This window comes from Schistocerca gregaria, chromosome 7 (genome assembly GCF_023897955.1).
Source record: "Schistocerca gregaria isolate iqSchGreg1 chromosome 7, iqSchGreg1.2, whole genome shotgun sequence".
NCBI lineage: Eukaryota > Metazoa > Arthropoda > Insecta > Orthoptera > Acrididae > Schistocerca > Schistocerca gregaria.
The window spans coordinates 329,604,896-329,626,404 of NC_064926.1; the positions used below are offsets into that span (position 1 = coordinate 329,604,896).

The 21,509-nt window shown below is 40.9% G+C and overlaps 1 protein-coding gene across 1 annotated transcript in view; it reads right to left on the reverse strand.

The window, feature by feature from the left end:
- Window positions 1-3,073: 3,073 nt before the first annotated feature.
- LOC126281175 (lipase 3-like) overlaps window positions 3,074-21,509 on the reverse strand; it is an 83,951-nt gene continuing 65,515 nt past the window's right edge. The window contains exon 5 of the mRNA XM_049979861.1: window positions 3,074-3,459. Within this exon, the coding sequence (XP_049835818.1) occupies window positions 3,310-3,459 (150 nt within the window). The 3' untranslated portion in view covers window positions 3,074-3,309. The remainder of the gene's footprint in view (window positions 3,460-21,509) is intronic.

Genomic DNA, 21,509 nt, shown 5'->3' on the forward strand with positions numbered 1-21,509 from the left:
GCATCAAGCATATAAATACTTGTTTTGTAAATAAAACTGCCTTTTCCTGCTGCTAGTTACTTTATTTATCCCATACGCGCTTCGCCTTCTCCTGTTCTAAGGCATCATCAGTGGGATATATAACGATACAGTTTTGTTAGTTTTAGATTATTAAACAGTTCACCTCGCGATTTCTTTCTCAAAACAATAGTAATTACAATTTTAATATAGTAATATAATATAATTATATTAATTACTTTAATATAGTAATATAATAAAATAGTAATTACTATTTTTACACAAAAATCGCGAAGTTAACTGTTAAATAATCTAAAATTAACAAAACTGTATAGTTATATATCCCACTGATGATGGCTTAGAATAGGAGAAGACGAATCGCGTATGGGATAAATAAAGTAACTAGCAGCAGGAAAAGGAAGTTTTATTTACAAAACAAGTATTTATATGTAGTCGTTATTGAGTTACAATATTTGAAATAGTCTTTCAGTACTCCTTAAAACGTTTCGTTACGCGGATGTCGCTTTCCCGCACGCGGTTCCTTCCTCAAATGGGTTGAACCGTTAGTGAGTTGGGGTAACGTATACCTATCCCATTTCGTTATTTTTGATACGTTCCTTTGCCCCTGTGAGTTATATCTTGCAATGGGCACTATAGGGTGAAGTATAGTATCTTCGTTATTTATGTGCCTTCAACGTAACAACATTTCTTATCGATATCTAAGTAATAAATAGATTTTATCGCCTGCGACAAAGTAGGGCAAAGATTCAGATTAACTCTGTGCACTGTTTCGGCTCGTTCTCTTCTCTGGCATCGGGACGATGCCAGAAAAGTTAGTTCTTGTTCGTCTTTGAAATCACCAAGAATTGTTTCGTCTCGTTCTTTTCTCTGGCATTTTTTATTTCTGATGGAGAAACCAAATACATATTTTAGTATATTTAGCTTCAAAAGTGCTTTGATAATGAAATATTTAAATAAAAACTTTCATCCTCGAATGCACCCATCCAGGGGTTGAATTTCCAAAAACTGTAAAACACTTTTCTTTGTTTTTGTTTCCAATCGAGAAGTCTAATACAATTTCTTACAGATTCACCTCAGAAAATTCTTTCATAATGAAGTAATTTCATAAAACTTTTCATCCCCTATTTCACCCCCTTAGAGGTTGAATTTCCAAAAACACTGAAACACGTAACTTTTTAAATTTCCAAGCGAGAATTCAAACAAAGTTTTCATAGATATATCTTCAGAGTGCTTTAGTAGTGCTTTAATAATGATTTATTTAAAAAAATGTCACCCACTATTTACCCCTTTAGTAGATGAATTTCTAAAAATGCTCAAATACACATATTTTTTAAAAATTTTGTCTTGGAAACCATATATCAAATACCTTCGCGGCTTGAAAATTACGTTAATAATGACATATTTTCAAAAACCTTTTCATCTGCTATTTAAGTCCCTGTTCTCAAACGATGCCTTAAAAAAAATCCACATCCTCTACAAATTTCAAGTTTCTGTCATAGGTGTGCCCTAGGCTATGATGAGCCAGTGAATCAGTCGGATCCTATTTCATCCCTGTAGGTATTGAATTTGCATAAACAATGAAACGTATTTTTTTATTCCTGACGAAACACCAAAGATAAATTTTCATAGATACAGCTTCAAAAATGCTCCCATAATGAAACATTCCCATAAAAACTTTCGTCCGCTATTTTAACTCTATGGAGGTTAATGTCAAGAAACTGTGACACACAAACTTTTTATTTCTAACTCAGGACCCAAAAATAATTTTTTTATAGATTTGGGTTTCAAAATGTCTTCATAATGAAATAATATCATGAAAGTTTCGATCCACTATTCTTTCCCTTAGGGGGTTGAATTTCCAAAAGCACTGAAACCGTTTTTTTTTTCAATTTCGAACCTAGAAGTTAAATACCAGTTTCCACAGATGTAGCTTTAAAAATGATGTAGTAGTACTGATATATTTACAAACAAAACTTTCATTCACTATTTTAATTATTTCTGACCTAGGATCTAAATACTTATTTTCGTAATTCTAACTTCAAAATTGCTTTAATAGGGACATTTTCTAAAAATCATTAGCCCCCTATTTCACGCCCGTTAGGGTGGAATTTTGAAAAATGCCTCTTTAAATGACGTCTACAGTATAAGATCAACATCCTCTCCAATTTTCAGATGCATATCCTCAGTTTCTTGGGCTTGACGATGATGAGTCAGACAGGACATTGATATATAAAGGTGTAAGGCTTGGCTTTTCCACAGTACAGTATATTAAGTGTGTAGACATATTATGTACTAGTGTGTGTCGACTTCCGGAACAGAACAGTACAGTATATTAAGTGTGTAGACATATTATGTACTAGTGTGTGTCGACTTCCGGAACAGAACAGTACTGTGTCTGTGTCATTATGAATCTTCGGAAGATGAATCGAAGGGGTGTAAAGGTGAACCCGCCAGGACTCGAACCATCCGTCTTCGGGACGAGAAGACCAGCAGTCTTGGTTGTGTGTGATTAATACAACTAGGATGTTATTTTGCAAGACATTTGTAACAATACTGAGTGTTACAAACCAGACTGAAGGTGTCCAATCTCCGCTGTCATACTGCACACATTTTTAACGTAATGTGATATAATGTATATTACATTCTGCTTCGCTGATCGAGTGACTTGGAGCAAGTTTTCACCACTTTGCAGTGATTAACCACGTATTCATTCTGGGTAATAAAAACTATACAGTTGTAATAAAATTGGTTTAGTCCATGTTTTTATCAAGAAAATTGTTGCTTATTTACTAGAGACTAAACGTGATTTCTAGAATGATCGCGCATTAGTAACCTGCTTGCAATCTTCCTGATTCCACATTTGCTGTAAACTAGTCGCTGCTATTACATATATCAACACAGTGTAGGGACAGGGTCTAAAATTGTTAAAGTAGGATCAGCAACTTACGGATAGCCGGGGCAATTTCCTTTTCCAGTGAGCTGGACGAAAATGCTCCCTTAGCCAAAGTTGCAAGTGTATAACTGCCCTGCGTGTACGAGCACGTCATGACGATTACGTATACTTTCTAACACACCCGACATTGTACTTATTATATTATTTTTCCTGGAGACGAAAGTGCAAGCTCAAATGTGGTTACTCTGTGTGCTCTCTTTTCTATCCCTCGTCTTTTACTTGCCACGGCTTTGTAGTTCATCGCAGTGATACCAAGGTAAAAAGAGTTTGTTTGCAGGATACGTCCACGCCAGACACTTAGCGTGGAGGTTACCCGGAACATCAGCCGCGACCGGCGGTCAGTAGCGTTGCAAGACTCTGACGAGGCGGTCGTAGACGAGCTCCCGTGACTGCAAGGCCCACATGAAGTCGAGGTGAGTAAACTCGGGGTCTTCTATCGGGAACATACCGATGCGCATCGGAAGATGTTCGTATAACTTCATCACGTCCTGCCGCATAAAGAAAGAAGTCAGATTAGCAGATGCAGACCTCCATGTCTTCTACAGGCACAGACCACAGTAAATCACAGTACAACTGCCACCGTGCAGTAACTATTTTAATGCAGCATGTGATATTTATTTGGTTGCTAGTGAATTTTTCCAGCGTTTACTAAAGGAAGTTGTATTTTGCTGTGACTGACCTATGGCTATGGAATGCGAACTGTGTTCTGTGTTTGTATTTCGTTACCGGTAATTTGTACCAGTTTACCACTCGTCTGTTAATTCATTTATACACGTTACCAAGCAATAAATTGTCTGCATAATTTAATATGGTATGGTCCCAAACGCCGATGGATATTACCCGAAGGCTATTATTTTTTATGCAGTTTTGCAGTAACTGAAAAATTGAGACTCCTTTATATAGATAAACTCAAAGCAGTTTTAATAAATTGAGACTACTATTTATAGATGAACTCAAAGTTGAAGGATTCAGAATAACAATCTGAAGTCATAATTCTGAAATCGTCAGCTGTTTGGACAGCATTAGCCTATGTACGCCGATTACTGTTTTCTACAGCTCCTCGTGACTAAATGGTTTTAAAAAATGTATTATGTAAAAGGCGCCTAACACTAAAACATAAAGCATACCAAAAATAAAAACCAACATCGTATACTCTGTAAACTATACACACTCACTTCCAATTCACTAATGGCACATCTAGTTATGAACTATATTTCGCGAGTGAGCTCTTTTGTTTCAATTTCCGTATTAATTGTAGCATGAAATTCAGTGAAGCTCACCAGAAATAATTATTTCAAACATATTCTGTTATAAATAATTTACTGTTCGTTTTATTGACATAAAATTCTCAAAGCTCCATCTGTAACTCAATAAGTGTTACTCATGTGCTTCATATTTCACACTTTTGATGGGTCACACCGGTTATTTCATTGGAGATGTCACTACAGTCAAAGGGAAGAGACTGAAGTACGCCTTATGGAATGAAGTCACAAGTAACCCAAGTGTCACATGTAAAATAGATTTACTTCAAACATTTGCTAGTGTTGCTCCGCGAACGAGACGTTCCTTGTCAGGAAAACTTGTCGATTTCGTAGTGGGTGCTTTAGCTTCGTGGATACCATAAAGTAAGTTTATATTTTTTATTGTGCATGGAAAGGAGAATTAAGAGATATTCGGATATCCAACTATTTCTGTGTTTGGCAGCCGTAGATCTCTCCAATATATACCTCAAAACAACTCTTTCACACAATTGCTCCCCGTGTCCCTTTCTTACCATGCATTATTTAAGACAACTCAGGTGATACCTCTGCATGACCTTAGAAATCATCCATCCCCAGTTCATCCATTATGATACCTGTGTGGAATTATCAACGATAATGAGGTTTTCCATCATTTTACTACGGAAAACAAGACAGTTATTTTCTAGTACTAGTTTTTTTGAGTAACACATTCTCTCCTGGTGCACTTACCACTAATTACTGTTTAACACAATCCTTGCATTCTAAACCTAAGTAGTAAGTTTCGTTTGGAAAATCCAAATGTTCCTTGGCTTTCCAGTCTCCTTAATGTTGTTGTGCTCTTCTGTCGAACACTTGTCTGATGCAGCGTTCCACGCTAGTATAGCCTATGCAACCACTTTTCCAACTTTTATAGCGTGATTCTTCTCCACATACGTTTTACGTCTGTAAGAAGCTCTTGGTACTATGGTTTAATAAACCTAAACCAAATTTTTAAAAAATCCTTTTCAGATCTGTCCACCCATGCGTAACTATTGGTGCCTACATACATTTTATCCTGCTTCTTGATTACGAAACCTAATCTCCCTCTATAAATTTTACATCTACACCTCTCTCCACTGCCAAATTAACTATGCCTTGATGCCTCAGGTTATGTCCTTTAGAAAAGATCTGTCACAAACTCCTTTTTTTCCTACGAATCGATTTGGTATTTCTCATTAGTTTTCAGATCTACCCATTTACTCTTCAGCATCCTTGTGCAGCAAAACCTTCCAAAATCATCTATTCTCTTCTTCTCTGAACTGTCTGTCTTCCAAGTTCCATTTTCGTACAAGACTACATTCCATAATGAAAAGACTTCATAGCACTTCAAATTATATTTGACGTTAACAAAGTTCTCTTTTTCAAAAACGCTCTTCATGATGTTACATCTCTGCATTTTGCATCCTCTCTACTTTGGTCTTCGTTTGTATTCAAAACACAATCCCTCACACCGTTTTTCCTAAACCTTCACTGTCTCTGAAAAGATTACAAAGTTCTTATTTGTAGGCCTTAAATTATAATTCTTGATCGAATTTTGCCTTTGGTGGACGTCCAATTCATGCGTTTCAGCAATGACATCACTGGTTTCCAGTCTCTTCATATAACACACTCCTTCTTCACTCTTGTGCAGAAAGGCTTGCAGTATTTTATTGCATCAACTTCCAAGAGGCTACTGTAAGTATTGAACAATCTCATCAGTAATCCACGAATTCTCAAGTCAAATCTGAAGATTTCCTTCATGGCTTACTCCTATTCTGTTGCAGAGTTTCTGGAAAAAATTACTCTAATTCCTGTGTTACATTGTTGATTGCACTAATGTCAACTTGTAGCTTGTCATTTGCATGAGACTCATAAACATTTTATTTGATATGCCATTATTTCATGTACTAACTCGTTCCATAAACATGTTGAATTGCTCCTCAATTTCGTCCTAGGGCTCTACACATGTTACATAAAAAATAAATTCAGGGAAAAAGGTGTAAGCTGAGGAACAAACCCGTAGTCAGCCCTGTTTGCATTGTTGCCAAATTTATTCAAGATGGCAGCTGTTCGCCGAACTCCTTCACCTGCGGGGTAGATGTGTCAATGTCACTCCCCTCCCCTCCCCCCCCCTCCCCTCTACCTTCTAACAGTACCTTCCCTTCGGCCTTTGTGAATTGGCGAGCTGCTGGACGAGAAGGACATAAGGTACTGTCTTTATATATTTACTTTGGCAGAAAACATGCTCTTGATGGTGTTATCCTGCTGCTGGATTGTCCTACAGCTGCACTCAGCCGCTCCCTACCCCTTCCAGCCACACCCCGAAACCACTTTTACCGATAGTGCATGTGTATGTTCATTTCGAAGTTTGTGGACCTACTGCTCTAGTCCGCAAAAAGTGGTTGCTCTAAACTATTATACAGGCATCCCCGGCCCCTACTTGTGTACTGGCGCGAAAAAGGCTGAAACGGAAAGTAATGTGTGTTTGGTGGCAAGTGCGTCCAATTGACACGATGATGGTATCGGACAGCGATGAGTTTCATATGTGTATAACATGTAAGTATACATCTGAGTACAGCGTCCATAACCTTCTATGGTCGGAATGGAAGGAGGTGATAATGACCGAACACAGGGGGAATACTTTTCAGCACATAATGGTGATCTAGCAGGATAGACTAAATTGCATTACACAATTCATAGGCACTGTTGCCATGTAGAAAACTTCACACTCCCACCACTGTCCCCAGCTGTGTCTTTTTACCGACCATGTGTGTCTTGCTGTTTAACGTTGGTGGTATCTACTGGTGCTTCCTACTGTGTTGCTGTATGCCCTACTCGACAGTGACCCTCTAGCCCTGGTGTTCCAAATTCAAACAAACGGTGCTCTGTTTGTTTCTTGGGAACTTCGTCCTATTCCACTGCCCCCAAGAATTCACCTTGGTATAGCTGCTCAGGAGCTTGCAAACATATAGATGGTAAGGGATAGGATAGCAAAAAGTCTGTGAAGTGTAGGAAGAGTTGCCTCCTACAGATCTACAAGTGTAGAGCTGTTACGGAAGGCCAATACACACTATCACAATTGATATAAAATGCTTCACTGCTTTAATTACACATCAAAATTGTCATGAAGAACCTACCACTTGTAAGCAATACGTCATAACGTAACACAGACACTGGGAATTGAGAAAAAGCCATGTAATAACACAACTGCCATAAAAACTGACCGTAAAAGATCTCGCCAGGAGAGAGTGGCAGAAGCTGCAGGTGTGTTCGCCTCACTGTGAAGATACACACTAACCAGCAGAGATCCATCTTACCTTCCCACTTACATCCCCTCCTTCTTCCCATTCCTTCTTCCTTAGCTAGGGATACCAGTTTTCCGGGCCTGTTATATTCCGTTGCTGACGGTATACGAAGAGTTCCATCTGCTGGTAGTGTTATACTGTGTCTGGTCTTCAGAAATCAGTCGCAGATGGCCAAAAGACTCAAGTACTTGGCGTTTCCAGCAAGCTGTCAAACATATTCCTTGGAAAGACTGGCCTCCTAAAAAAGTAACAAAATACTTGACTACACATCACAGTTGTGTCTTTCTTATAGCGGTTTTAGATTCTCCACTGCACCGAGTACCAGCTGTGTGTGTGTGTGTGTTTGTGTGTTCCAGTATACTCTAGAAGGATGAGATTTTCAGTTCACCTCACAGAATGTCGTCTGAAGGAACATCAACCAAAGTAAAATGCTTGTTAACAACGGTCTAAGTACAACCATGGGTGGATGAAATCTGCTCCGGAAAGAACTCACTCACATAACCATTGAGAGATGTTGGAGTCGCAGGAGCAGCGTTCCTTATGTACAGATGGAGCGTGAATAGACAGTAGAGGAATTTTACATAGTTATCTTACTCCTTGTGGAGTAACACAGTAAAGTGTTACCGTTCTTAACAGCTCAGCTGTTCTAATGTCAGCTCATTTATTTAAAAAAGTTACTGAATAAACATGAACACTGTTTTGCTACATGAAGTATTACCATCATGTATTCATTCTCCAGGTGTGATTCTTATGCCTGCTATAACGAATATTGCTACATAGATAGATACTACCTACAGGAAAATTAAAGAGACCTTTGGAGAGAAGAGAACCACGTGTATGAATATCAAGAGCTCAGATGGCAACCCAGTTCTAAGCAAAGAAGGGAAGGCAGAAAGGTGGAAGGAGTATATAGAAGGTTTATACAAGGGTGATGTACTTGAGGACAATATTATGGAAATGGAAGAGAATGTAGATGAAGACGAAATGGGAGATACGATACTGCGTGAAGAGTTTGACAGAGCACTGAAAGACCTGAGTCGAAACAAGGCCCCCGGAGTAGACAACATTCCATTAGAACTACTGACAGCCTTGGGAGAGCCAGTCATGACAAAACTCTATCAGCAAGATGTATGAGACAGGCGAAATACCCTCAGACTTCAAGAAGAATATAATAATTCCAATCCCAAAGAAAGCAGGTGCTGACAGATTTGAAAATTACCGAACTATCAGTTTAATAAGTCACAGCTGCAAAATACTAACGCGAATTCTTTACAGACGAATGGAAAAACTGGTAGATGCGTACCTCGGGGAGGATCAGTTTGGATTCCGTCGAAATGTTGGAACACGTGAGGCAATACTGACCTTACGACTTATCTTAGAAGAAAGATTAAGAAAAGGCAAACCTACGTTTCTAGCATTTGTAGACTTAGAGAAAGCTTTTGACAATGTTGACTGGAATACTCTTTTTCAAATTCTAAAGGTGGCAGGGGTAAAACACAGGGAGCGAAAGGCTATTTACAATTTGTACAGAAACCAGATGGCAGTCATAAAAGTCGAGGGGCATGAAAGGGAAGCAGTAGTTGGGAAAGGAGTGAGACAGGGTTGTAGCCTCTCCCCGATGTTATTCAATCTGTATATTGAGCAAGCAGTAAAGGAAAAAAAAAAAATTTGGAGTAGGTATTAAAATTCATGGAGACGAAGTAAAAACTTTGAGGTTCGCCGATGACATTGTAATTCTGTCAGAGACGGCAAAGGACTTGGAAGAGCAGTTGAACGGAATGGACAGTGTCTTGAAAGGAGGATATAAGATGAACATCAACAAAAGCAAAACGAGGATAATGGAATGTAGTCAAATTAAATCGGGTGATGCTGAGGGAATTAGATTCGGAAATGAGACACTTCAGGTAGTAAAGGAGTTTTGCTATTTAGGAAGTAAAATAACTGATGATGGTCGAAGTAGAGAGGATATAAAATGTAGACTGGCAATGGCAAGGAAAGCGTTTCTGAAGAAGAGAAATTTGTTAACATCGAATATAGATTTATGTATCAGGAAGTCGTTTCTGAAAGTATTTGTTTGGAGTGTAGCCATGTATGGAAGTGAAACATGGACGATAACTAGTTTGGACAAGAAGAGAATAGAAGCTTTCGAAATGTGGTGCTACAGAAGAATACTGAAGATAAGGTGGATAGATCACGTAACTAATGAGGAGGTATTGAATAGGATTGGGGAGAAGAGAATTTTGTGGTACAACTTGACTAGAAGAAGGGATCGGCTGGTAGGACATGTTTTGAGGCATCAAGGGATCACAAATTTAGCGTTGGAGGGCAGTGTGGAGGGTAAAAATCGTAGAGGGAGACCGAGAGATGAGTACACTAAGCAGATTCAGAAGGATGTAGGTTGCAGTAGGTACTGGGAGATGAAGCAGCTTGCACAGGATAGAGTAGCATGGAGAGCTGCATCAAACCAGTCTCAGGACTGAAGACAACAACAACAACAACGAATATTGCGCCGACAGACCTCACTTCACATTGCGCAACGGATGTAGTCTTATGCCTTTAAAACAATTACTGTGACAGTGCAGATAATGGATACAGTACTCAAATCAGTGAAATCTCCAGCTAAATAAGTGTAAATTCACTCTCATGGAATCCCCCCCCCCCCAATAATTTAAGAAAATTAGTAGTTATCTCATCCATTGTAAAATCACAAAATTATCTTGGAATTTATTATTTTTCTTGTTTGACAATAGTTACCTTTTAAAATACATTCAGTAATTAGTTAAAACAAATAATCATTACGGTAGTAAGCAGGTTAACTGAAAACGAGTGGTGTGAATCATGACAGTGTTACGGTGCTGCGGGCACACTTTGAATCTGTCCCAGTGCCCGAACCTTTGGGTAAAGTCAGCGCTGCTTACACGGCGACATCAAACGGACTTGAGCAGAAGCACTTGGAACCCTCCACCTTGCGTCGTCTTGACGCTTCGAGACATTACTACGCCGCGGCTATATAAGCCCACCCTGCTGTCGCAGTCATTCAGTGGGTAGTTTCGTTCAGTGCATGCTGCAGACGTGTTTAGGGTTCCGACTCTAGTGTCTTGTGGAATATTTTATATGACTATATTTTATCCATTTACTTTAGTCCTTTAGTGTATTGCGAATTAAGTTTGCAATGGATAAATTTGGTACCAAAAAGGTGCGCTTGGAAGTTGATGATACTGCAAGTCAACTTCCAACAATTATTGTGTCGTCAAATTGCTTCGTCGTCTTTCAGCGAGAACTGTTCACAGTCGAAACCTGGACATTTACTTCGGTAGGGTTTTCCAACTGGGAAAAGACTTTGGAAAAATTCAGTCTTCATGAAAATACGTTTACGCATATAGAAGGTGCTCTGAAACCAAATTCTATCACTAACCGAAGTGTGGCCTCCCAACTGAATGAACAGTTAGACAGTGATATGAAGAAAGGCCGTTTAGCTCTTGAGACAATTTTTACTACTGTGCAGTTTCTATGCCAACAAGAAATAGTAATTAGAGGGAATGAAATCGTAAACTCAATTTTTTTCAACTATTGGAACTGCGAAAGAATGACATATCTGAGTTTAAAGATTGGTTGGGACGTTTTGGGTATGAGTGAACATCCCACGATATTCAAAACGAGATCATTGATCTACTAGGAAAGTCTGTGGTAAGAAAGGTATTGGCTTCAATCAAGAAGACTGAACATTTTTCTAATATGGTTGACGAAACACGTTAATCTTCCATTCGTGAAGAAGTGTAATTTTGTATTCGTACTGTCGATGAGTCCTTAATCAGCAATGAAGACTTTATTGGTTTACATGAGAATCACAAAATCTGCTTAGTATTTTAAACGAACTTTTTGCTCGTCTTGATTTGTCAATGGATAACTTAAAAGGACAGTACTGTAATGGTGACTCGAATATGAGAGGTATGTTCAAAGGACTAAAAAAAGTTAGTTTTCGATGTGCAACCAAAAGCACGTTATGTGCACTGCACTGTTCACAGTTTGGACTTGGCAGTTGTAGACAGTCTCCGTCATCTTACGTCTATGAGGGATACTATAGCTTAATAAACGCCGTAAGGGAATCTACGATTTTTACTCTTCACACTTCCCTCCAATACTACATTGGTGATCACTTGATGCCTCAGAAAGCGTGTATCAACCGATCCCTTCTTCTACTCAATATGTGCCACAAATTCCTCTTCTCCCCAAATCTGTTCAATATCCCCTCATTAGTTATGTGATCTACGGGTTATTAGAGCATGCAGCGGTGGATACTGCTCTCCACCTATTGTAATTTTGGCGGTGGGGGGGGGGGGGGGGGGAGGGGGGATGGGAGATGCAGAGACGATGGATTGGCTCATGGTGATACATGTATATCTTATTTACGTGGGATGTGTTATTTCAATGTTTTTCCTACACGAGCCGATTTGGCTTAGAAAAGGACCACTTTCAGACAGTGTCGCCGTATTCCAGAGTGTCTGAAAGCACGCCACTGTTGACTGTTAAGTCCTTCCTCTGTGACGGATGAGCAGGTATTTTGCTACTGTTCCTGGGGGGGGGGGGGGTCAGCTTTTCCAAGAAACACGTTTAACGGCTTGCAGGAAGCGTCCTCCTCTTGAGTTTTCTGTCCATGTGAGACTGTTTTCTGCAGACCAGCAACAGTATACCACTAACAGTAGATGGATCTCTTTGTGTACCATGAGATACAGGATAGAACAGGCCTGGAAGAACGGTAACCATACCTATGGGAAGAGGAGAGGGAAGGAGGAGGGGAGGCTGATTGAGAGGTTAGACTGGCTCTCTGCTGGTTAACGTGTACCTGCACCTCTAGGTGAACACAAGTGCACCTACCGCCACTCTCTCCTGGCGAAATTTTTTGAGGTTTTTTGCGGTAATAGCGTTATTAGAACGATTTTTCTCAATTCCCAATGCAAGTGTTGCATTATGATCCGTTGTTTATAAGTGATGGTTTTTTCACGGCAATTTCGATGTGTTGTTAGAGCAGCAAAGCATTTTACAAAAGTTGTGGTAGCGTGTACTGGCCCTCCCCCACGTCATTAATAGTTTGCTGCCCTTTCTCCTCAGACCATATGACCACGTATCTGTGTACGAGTTCCTCAGCAGCTATGCACATGCACTTCCTAGACTTCAGTGATAGTTTGCTGTCTTACCACATAATTGTGTACAAGTTCGTGAGCAGTATTTGACTTGGAGATCAGTAGGAGACAACTCTCCCTGCACTTCAATGATAGTTTGTTCTCCTGTCCCTCTTTACTACGTACATATGTACAAGTTTTTCAGAGGCTATACCACGGTGAACTCTTGGGGGTAGTGGAATAGGACGAAGTTGCCGAGAAATAAAAAGAGCACCATTTGTAACGGCTATGGCGAACTCAGCGTCAAACAGCGGGACACACTTGGTCAATAAGAAGAGACGATTGAGAGTTTCAATGGGGGTGCGAATTTGTCTGCTGCGCTGTAGAGCAACCATTTCAAAAAGCACAAACAGCTCCAGCACTGGCAATAATAGCTATGAGTTGTGAAATGCATCTTCAGTCTATCCCATTGCATCACCATTATGTGCTGGAAAGTATTCCCCCTACGCTCGTCCATTATTACCTCCTTCCAATCATCGAGTAGAAAAATACGGACGAAGTCCTGAGATGTGTGGTTACAGATAATACACTTATGAAACTCCTCTCTGTCCGACACCGACATCTCATCAATTGAACACATTTCCCGCCAAAAAGAAAGACATTACTTTCCACTCCAGCCTTTCCCCACCAGTTCAGTAGTGGGGGCGTTAGCAGGGAGCGGCTGTAGGATATTTTCGAGCACCCTCTTGTGGTGGTGTTTTGGACTAGCGCAGTCAGTCTTCAGACTTTGAGGCGAACATAATACACCCGCTTTTTCTAGTGGTGGCAGCAGCTGCAGGTAATAGAGGCAGCGGGCGACAGACTGCTGAGGCAGCTGTAAGACAAAATAGCAGCAGGACAAAACCACCACAATTTATTTCCCGTAAAAAGAAATAAATGAAACACTACCTTATGTCCTTTTTCTCTACCAGATCAGCACAGATCGAGTCTTTTTCCCGCCAATGTACAAGTGGGTGAGGGGAGATAAAGCAGAAAGGGGGGAATTTGGATAGGAGAGGGGATGTAGGGGAGTGGTGACATCATGCAAAGTTGCCACTTCTATCCCCCAAGGAGAGGAGGTGGAGACAGCTGTAATCTTGAATAAATTTGTCAACAATTAAAACTGGGCTGACTTTGGCCTTATTCTCTAAATTTATTACAGTCAGATCAATTCCATATGTTAAGGGGGTTAATGAGAGATGCCTACTTGAGATAATTTGTGAAAAAATGTGTTATGTGAAGGCATTGGATAAAAGAAGCTAGCTGGGCGTGATAATGGAATTACACAAGGATATCGTTTGCACAAGTTGGGTATAACTGAAAATTTTGGGTATAAATTAGGTTTAAGAATCGTAAAGAATATTTGCAAGGTTGTATCTGATACCACGGGCATATTGATAAAAGATGGGGGCTGAAATTTGAGACATGCTGGACCAAAGCATAATAGAGGCAACAATAACCAACTCGTCTGTTTGCCAAAAATGAATGGATTGATGTGACTGATGTTAAGCTCTTGGCATATCAATATCATTATTGAGCCACGCAGAGTGGCTGTGCAGTTAGAGGCGCCATGTCACGGATTGCACGGCCACTTCCACCTAACTAACCTAAGGACAACAGACAACACCCAGTCACTTATCATATCACGGATTTATTGTACCGAGCATGGTGGAAGAAATTCGTCAGCATAACACGTATGCCAGGTACGAGTATAAATAATCATTAGGTCGATCTCAGAGAGCAGCAATCCAGTAATACGAATAGAGATTGAAGGGCCATTCTGGACGACAGGTATGTAACCCCTACAACTTCAGGACTCCATATTCACACTATCTGAAAGTGCCATATCCTCCTCCTTGAACTTGGTGCTAGCCTGTGGGCTGCCCCCTGGACCACTTCCAGTAACAACAAGACTCCTGTCTTGTAGGGCAGTAGGTCAAGATCTAGGCAGTTCAACTGCCCATCCTTCCATGCAGAGGCAGGTGCCTATGCGCCACGTGCCATCACTTGCAGGGGCGAGTTTTACCACAGAGACTGACATCCTCTGCAAGAAACTCGACAGTCTTCAGCAGCGTGGATGATAATCTCCCAGTAACGAGGCCACGTGCTGCTGCATGAGCTAACCGACTCACCATTGCAACGCACTTACATAACTGTATGGTAGCCGTCAGGTCACTGCCAATGCACGTTGCCTCTCCACGTGCTAGAAAAGAACTGGTCATTGCCACTACTGAGATGCTACCAGTTGAGACAAATGAGAGTTATTAAACTCTTTTAGCTTTTTGATGTAGTTCCTGAGCTACAACAGCCTGTTCTCATGAACTCTATGCACTGCCATGACCCAGTCTTGCACATATTTGGTCCTACACCTCTTGATCTTTTCAGTGGAATGTGAAGTTCGAGAAGCACATAGGATAGCGATCAGTGAACACAAGGTGTAGAGATCATGAGCAACTGGTATTACGTCAATTTAGTCTGTTCTCCAAAAAGAACCTTGCAAGCCCAAACTGGGTTCTCTGCATATGAGAAGGAAGAAAGATTAGAGTTTTACGTCAGATCGATAGTGTGGTCTTTAGACACGGTGCATTCCAGAGGAGTTCGCAAACAAGGTTATTTGATACATGCACCTCAGATATGCGCATACTGGGCGAGAAAATACATCAATAAACTTAAGGAGAAGCCATACTTTAAAATAACATGGCATACAAAGAAGGTCCTAGTAACTCGAAAAATCCGCAAAACCACCAACTGTTAGTGACCATGCACCTTTGTTCTGTATCATTCCCGTGAGGATCCGAGTGTCTGTTGCTGTCGACTTGTGTGGTCTATTTACACACACAACATGAGGTTTCCAATAAGTTTCCGTGGATGCTGAGGCGACATCGAAGATCGTTACTTTCACTCTGCTACAAAGTGCGATCACACAGATGGCAATGATCTCCTTCTGTAGTCATTTCTTGATAGAAGTGGTCAAAGTAGAAAACGTCATCTCAGATAATGGACCACAATTCCACCGCCGACAGGTGTCAACCGTCACTCATGATGCGAAAGATGAAACTAGTGTGTACCACATGATACCATCCTGCCTCCACTTTGTCTGAGAGGAATATGTAGGAGATAGAGAAGCAGTGCTCTGGGAAGCAGAGGACCTATGATGAATTTCTGGAAGATTTCCAAAACATCATGAATGAGCAACCTCATAGATCCACAAGTCTGGCTCCCATCTTAATGCTACAAATAAGTCACCTCCCGCAGAATTTGTGAGGTGTTCATTTTCTGCCTGATTGTTAGCAGGAAATAGGGAGATTGTCAGGTTTGCTGCGAAAACATTTGCAAGGAGGCTAAAAAGAGACTATGCAAGTGAAAGGCAATACTGTGCAAAACGGAACTGTGAGTTTTACATAAGGTGTTAATGAAAGTGCGTCGATTACCCAACAGAAAGAAGTATTTATGTAATAAATTTTTCGACAGCTGCTGTGCACCTTCTTGGATGCTGAGAGGTTGTTGCTTCAAAATGCTGTTTAATTAGAAATACTCCAGTCAAGAACATCTAGGGGCGTTGGCCATATTTAAGACATTAAGATCTTTGTAGAGCAAATTGGTAACTAGCGTTGGGTGTGTAGTTCTGTTATATCTCTACATCCAGCACGAGACCGATCGGGTGTGTGGTTACCTCGGTATTTAAAAAATACTCATAATTATTTGGTCATTTCTGGAATTAAGTGTGCATCGTCACTGAGTAGGCTGTTGACAGTTCCTGATCAGATGACATGTTGTTTTGGTGCAAGCGGTTATGATTCTTATAGATAAACATAATTATGGATGGAACGTGCAAGTGCTCCATCAGGAAAGAGCGAGAGTAGTCCGTCTTGAGAGTGCAATTCTGGAAGGCTGCTGAGCGATACGAGCACCTGTTACAGGGCATTGTGTTTTGCAGAACGTTCGGCATCGTTAGCAATTGCACGAGACACTGTTGATGATTAGGAAGAAGAGAAGAGTATAAGGCGCCCATGTATATATGCTACGGCTGTAACGCGAAAAATGCCAGCTGCAAGAAGTTCCGTGCCTCTAATGATGAACAAGAGAAAGTGAGAGATTTTGTTGTTTCTCCGGTTGCTCAGGAAGTGTTGCGCTTGTTGTCTTTTGTGTGCTCCAAGGAAATCGAAGTGTGATGGTAAAAGTATGGTACAAGAAAGTGAGTTACGAAGGTCTTAGAAGCTGTATGGAGGGAACTCTTGGAACATGATCATTTTCTTGTTGTAGGTTAGTGATATGTTTCTGTGATTCTAAGATTCCATGATGTCTGTGTGATCAAGTCTCATACATGCCACACCACTTGTTGAGTGCGAGACGATTCAGTTGCAATCTAACGGAAGGAGGAGAGAGATACCATGCTTGTTGCCTGGCATCAGACCCTCCACACAGTGCCGTGAGATCAACAAGCTCAGCTGTCGTGAACCAAAACAAATTCACAGGAAGTCCTCCAAATCCTTACTGAAAAGTATTCATGAATGAAAGGTGCCAGTAGAATGGCACTGGAAATTCTGGCAAGAAAAATGCAAGGTCGGAGAGATCAACATCCAGTGTCGGACTAAAGCTGATAAAATTGTTTTCTTTTCCCTCAAGGAAACTGGTATAATATTGGGTGGAGGCAGTTCTGCGAGTCATATTCAGATTCCCCCCCCCCTCTCAACCCTCCCTTTGTCAACATGTGCGAAGGGCCTATCCTACAACAGGACGATGCCATTCATCAACTTACCTCGGCATTTTGACTTGATGAGTCACTTCAGTCTTTGCAAAGTGTGCGCATACTGCGGTGTGTTAATTGTGGAGCCATGTTCCGAAAAATCAATGAGCAGACGGCCATTGCACTCAAAGAAAAAGTTTCGTCCCCTTTGTTTCGGCTACGCTTCAGAAGGTTCACTGGGAAACCTTTACCATCCTCAGTCCAGTGCTGATCTCCCTCCTTCGTATTTCAATACTTTTAGAGACCAGGAGAAAGACATTCATGGCCACCGATTTCCTTTAGATGAAGAGGTGCAAGGGAGGATACAATCATGATGTCAGAGTCAATTGCAAACATTTTCCATAAAGACAGCCCTGCTTCGCGGGTTCGATTCCCGGCGGGGTCAGGGATTTTCTCTGCCTCGTGATGACTGGGTGTTGTGTGATGTCCTTAGGTTAGTTAGGTTTCAGTAGTTCTAAGTTCAAGGGCACAGATGACCATGGATGTGAAGTCCCATACTGCTCAGAGCCATTTGAACCATTTTTTCATTACGTCAGGGATGTGGCTCGTGCTGGCGTAATACCTCAAAACAGGGAGGTTATCAGGCTACTAAAAGACGTGGGAATGGGTCACATTTTGTGAAATCTGTGGGTTGTTGTTGTTGTGGTCTTCAGTCCTGAGACTGGTTTGATGCAGCTCTCCATACTACTCTATCCTGTGCAAGCTTCTTCATCTCCCAGTACCTACTGCAGCCTACAGCCTTCTGAATCTACTTAGTGTATTCATCTCTTTGTCTCCCTCTACGATTTTTACGCTCCACGCTGCCCTCCAATACTAAATTGGTGATCCCTCGATGTCCCAGAACATGTCCTACCAACCGATCCCTTCTTCTAGTCAAGTTGTGCCACAAACTCGACTTCTCCCCAATTCTGTTCAATACCTCCTTATTAGTTATGTGATCTATCCATCTAATCTTCAGCATTCTTCTGTAGCACTACATTTTGAAAGCTTCTATTCTCTTCTTGTCTAAACTATTTATCATCCATGTTTCACTTCCAAACATGGCTACACTCCATACAAATACTTTCAGAAACGACTTCCTGACATTTAAATCTATACTCGATGTTAACAAATTTCTCTTCATCAGAAACGCTTTCCTTGCAATTGCCAGTCTACATTTTATATCCTCTCTACTTCGACCATCATCAGTTATTTTGCTCCCCAAATAGCAAAACCCCATTACTACTTTAAGGGTTTCATTTCCTAATCTAATTCTCTCAGCATCACCCGACTTAATTCGACTACATTCCATTATGCTCGTTTTGCTTTTGTTGATGTTCATCTTATACCCCCCTTTCAAGACACTGTCCATTCCGTTCAACTGCTCTTCCAAGTCCTTTGCTGTCTCTGAAGAATTACAATGTCATCGGCCTCAAAGTTTTCATTTCTTCTCCATGGATTTTAATACCTACTCCGAATTTTTCTTTTGTTTCCTTTACTGCTTGCTCAATATACACATTGAATAGCATCGGGGAGAGGCTACAACCCTGTCTCACTCCCTTCCCAATCACTGCTTCCCTTTCATACCACTCGACTCTTTTCACTGCCATCTGCCTTCTGAACAAATTGCAAATAGCCTTCCGCTCCTTGTATTTTACCCCTGCCACCTTCAGAATTTGAAAGAGATTATTCTAATCAACATTGTCAAAAGCTTTCTCTAAGTCTACAAATGCTAGAAACGTAGGTTTGTCTTTCCTTAATCTTTCTTCTAAGATAAGTCGTAGGGTCAGTATTGCCTCACGTGTTCCAACGTTTCTACGGGATCCAAACTGATCTTCCCCGAGGTCGGTTTATACCAGTTTTTCCATTCGTCTGTAAAGAATTCGCGTTAGTATTTTGCAGCTGTGACTTATTAAACTGATAGTTCGATAATTTTCACATCTTTCGACACCTGCTTTCTTTGGTATTGGAATTATTATATTCTTCTTGAAGTCTGAGGGAATTTCATTGTCTCATACATCTTGCTCAGCAGATGGTTTGTCAGGACTGGCTCTCCCAAGGTTGTCAGTAGTTCTAATGGAATGTTGTCTACTCCCGGGGCCTTGTTTCGACTTAGGTCTTTTAGTGCTCTGTCAAACTCTTCACGCAGTATTATATCTCCTATTTCAGCTTCATCTACCTCCTCTTCCATTTCCATAATACTGTCCACAAGAACATTGCCCCTGTATAGACCTTCTATATACTCCTTCCACCTTTCTGCATTCCCTTCTTTGTTTAGAACTGGGTTTCCATCTGAGCTCTTGATATTCATGCAAGTGGTTCTCTTTTTCACCAAAGGTCTCTTTAATTTTCCTGTAGGCAGTATCTATCTTACCCCTCATGAGATATGCCTCTACATCCTTACATTTGCCCTCTAGCCATCCCTTCTTAGCCTTTTTGCACTTTCTGCCGATCTCATTTATAAGACGTTTGTATTCCTTTTTTCCTAATTCACTTACTGCATTTTTGAATTTTCTCCTTTCATCAATTAAATTCAGTATCTCTTCTGTTACACATGGATTTCTACTAGCCCTCGTCTTTTTACGGGCTTGATCCTCTGCTGTCTTTACTATTTCATCCCTCAAAGCTACCCATTCTTCTTCTACCATATTTCTTTCCCCCATTCCTGTCAATTGTTCCCTTATGCTCTCCCTGAAAGTCTGTACAACCTCTGGTTCTTTCAGTTTATCCAGGTCCCATCTCCTTAAATTGCCACCTTTTTGCAGTTTCTTCAGTTTCAATCCACAGTTCATAACCAATAGATTGTGGTCAGAGTTCACATCTGCCCCTGGAAATGTCTTACAATTTATAATCTGGTTCCTAAATCTCTGTCTTACCATTATATAATCTATCTGAAACCTTCTAGTATCTCCAGGGTCCTTCCATGTATACAACCTTCTTTCATGATTCTTGACCCAAGTGTTAGCTATGATTAAGTTATGCTCTACGCAAAATTCTACCAGACGGCTTCCTCTTTCATTTCTTAGCCCCAATCCATAATCACCTACTATGTTTCCTTCTCTCCCTTTTCCTATTGACAAATTCCAGTCACCCATGACTGTTAAATTTTCGTCTCCCTTCACTACCTGAATAATTTCTTTTATCTCATAGTACATTTCATCAATTTCTTCATCATCTGCAGAGCTAGTTGGCATATAAACTTGTACTACTGTAGTAGGCATGGGCTTTGTGTCTATCTTGGCCACAATAATGCGTTCACTATGCTGTTTGTAGTAGGTTACCCGCACTCCTATTTTTTTTATTCATTATTAAACCTATTCCTGCATTACCCCTATTTGATTTTGTATTTATAACCCTGTATACACCTGACCAAAAGTCGTGCTCCACCTGCCACCGAACTTCACTATTTCCCGCTATATCTAACTTTAACCCATCCATTTCCCTTTTTAAATTTTCTAACCTACCTGCCCGATTAAGGGATCTGACATTCCATGCTCCAAATCCTTAGAACGCCAGTTTTATTTTTGTTGATAACGACGTCCTCTTGAGTAGTCCCCGCTCGGTGATCCGAATGGGGGGACTATTTTACCTCCGGAATATTTTACCCAAGAGGAAGCCATCTTAGTTCAATCATACAGTAAAGCTTCATGCCTTCGGGAAAAATCACGGCTGTAGTTTCCCCTTGCTTTCAGCCGTTCGCAGTATCACAACTGCAAGGTCGTTTTGGTTAGTGTTACAGGGCCAGATCAGTCAATCATCCAGACTGTTTCCCCTGCAACTACTGAAAAGGCTGCTGCCCCTCTTCAGGAACCACACGTTTGTCTGGCCTCTCAACAGATACCCCTCCGTTGTGGTCGCACCTACGGTACGGCTGTCTGTATCGTTGAGGCACGCAAGCCTCCCTACCAACACCAAAAATGTGTGTTTACTGTATAGACGCAAGGGTCCCCTAAGGTTGGCTGTGGGTGTGCTTTGGGTGGCCTCAGAGGCTCTCATGATCAAAAATTACAAGGGGAGTCTGCTCAGGGGCTTCGGCGGCACTCAGAAAATGGTGTACACGGTAATCTTCTAATCATGTGGTTATGAGGT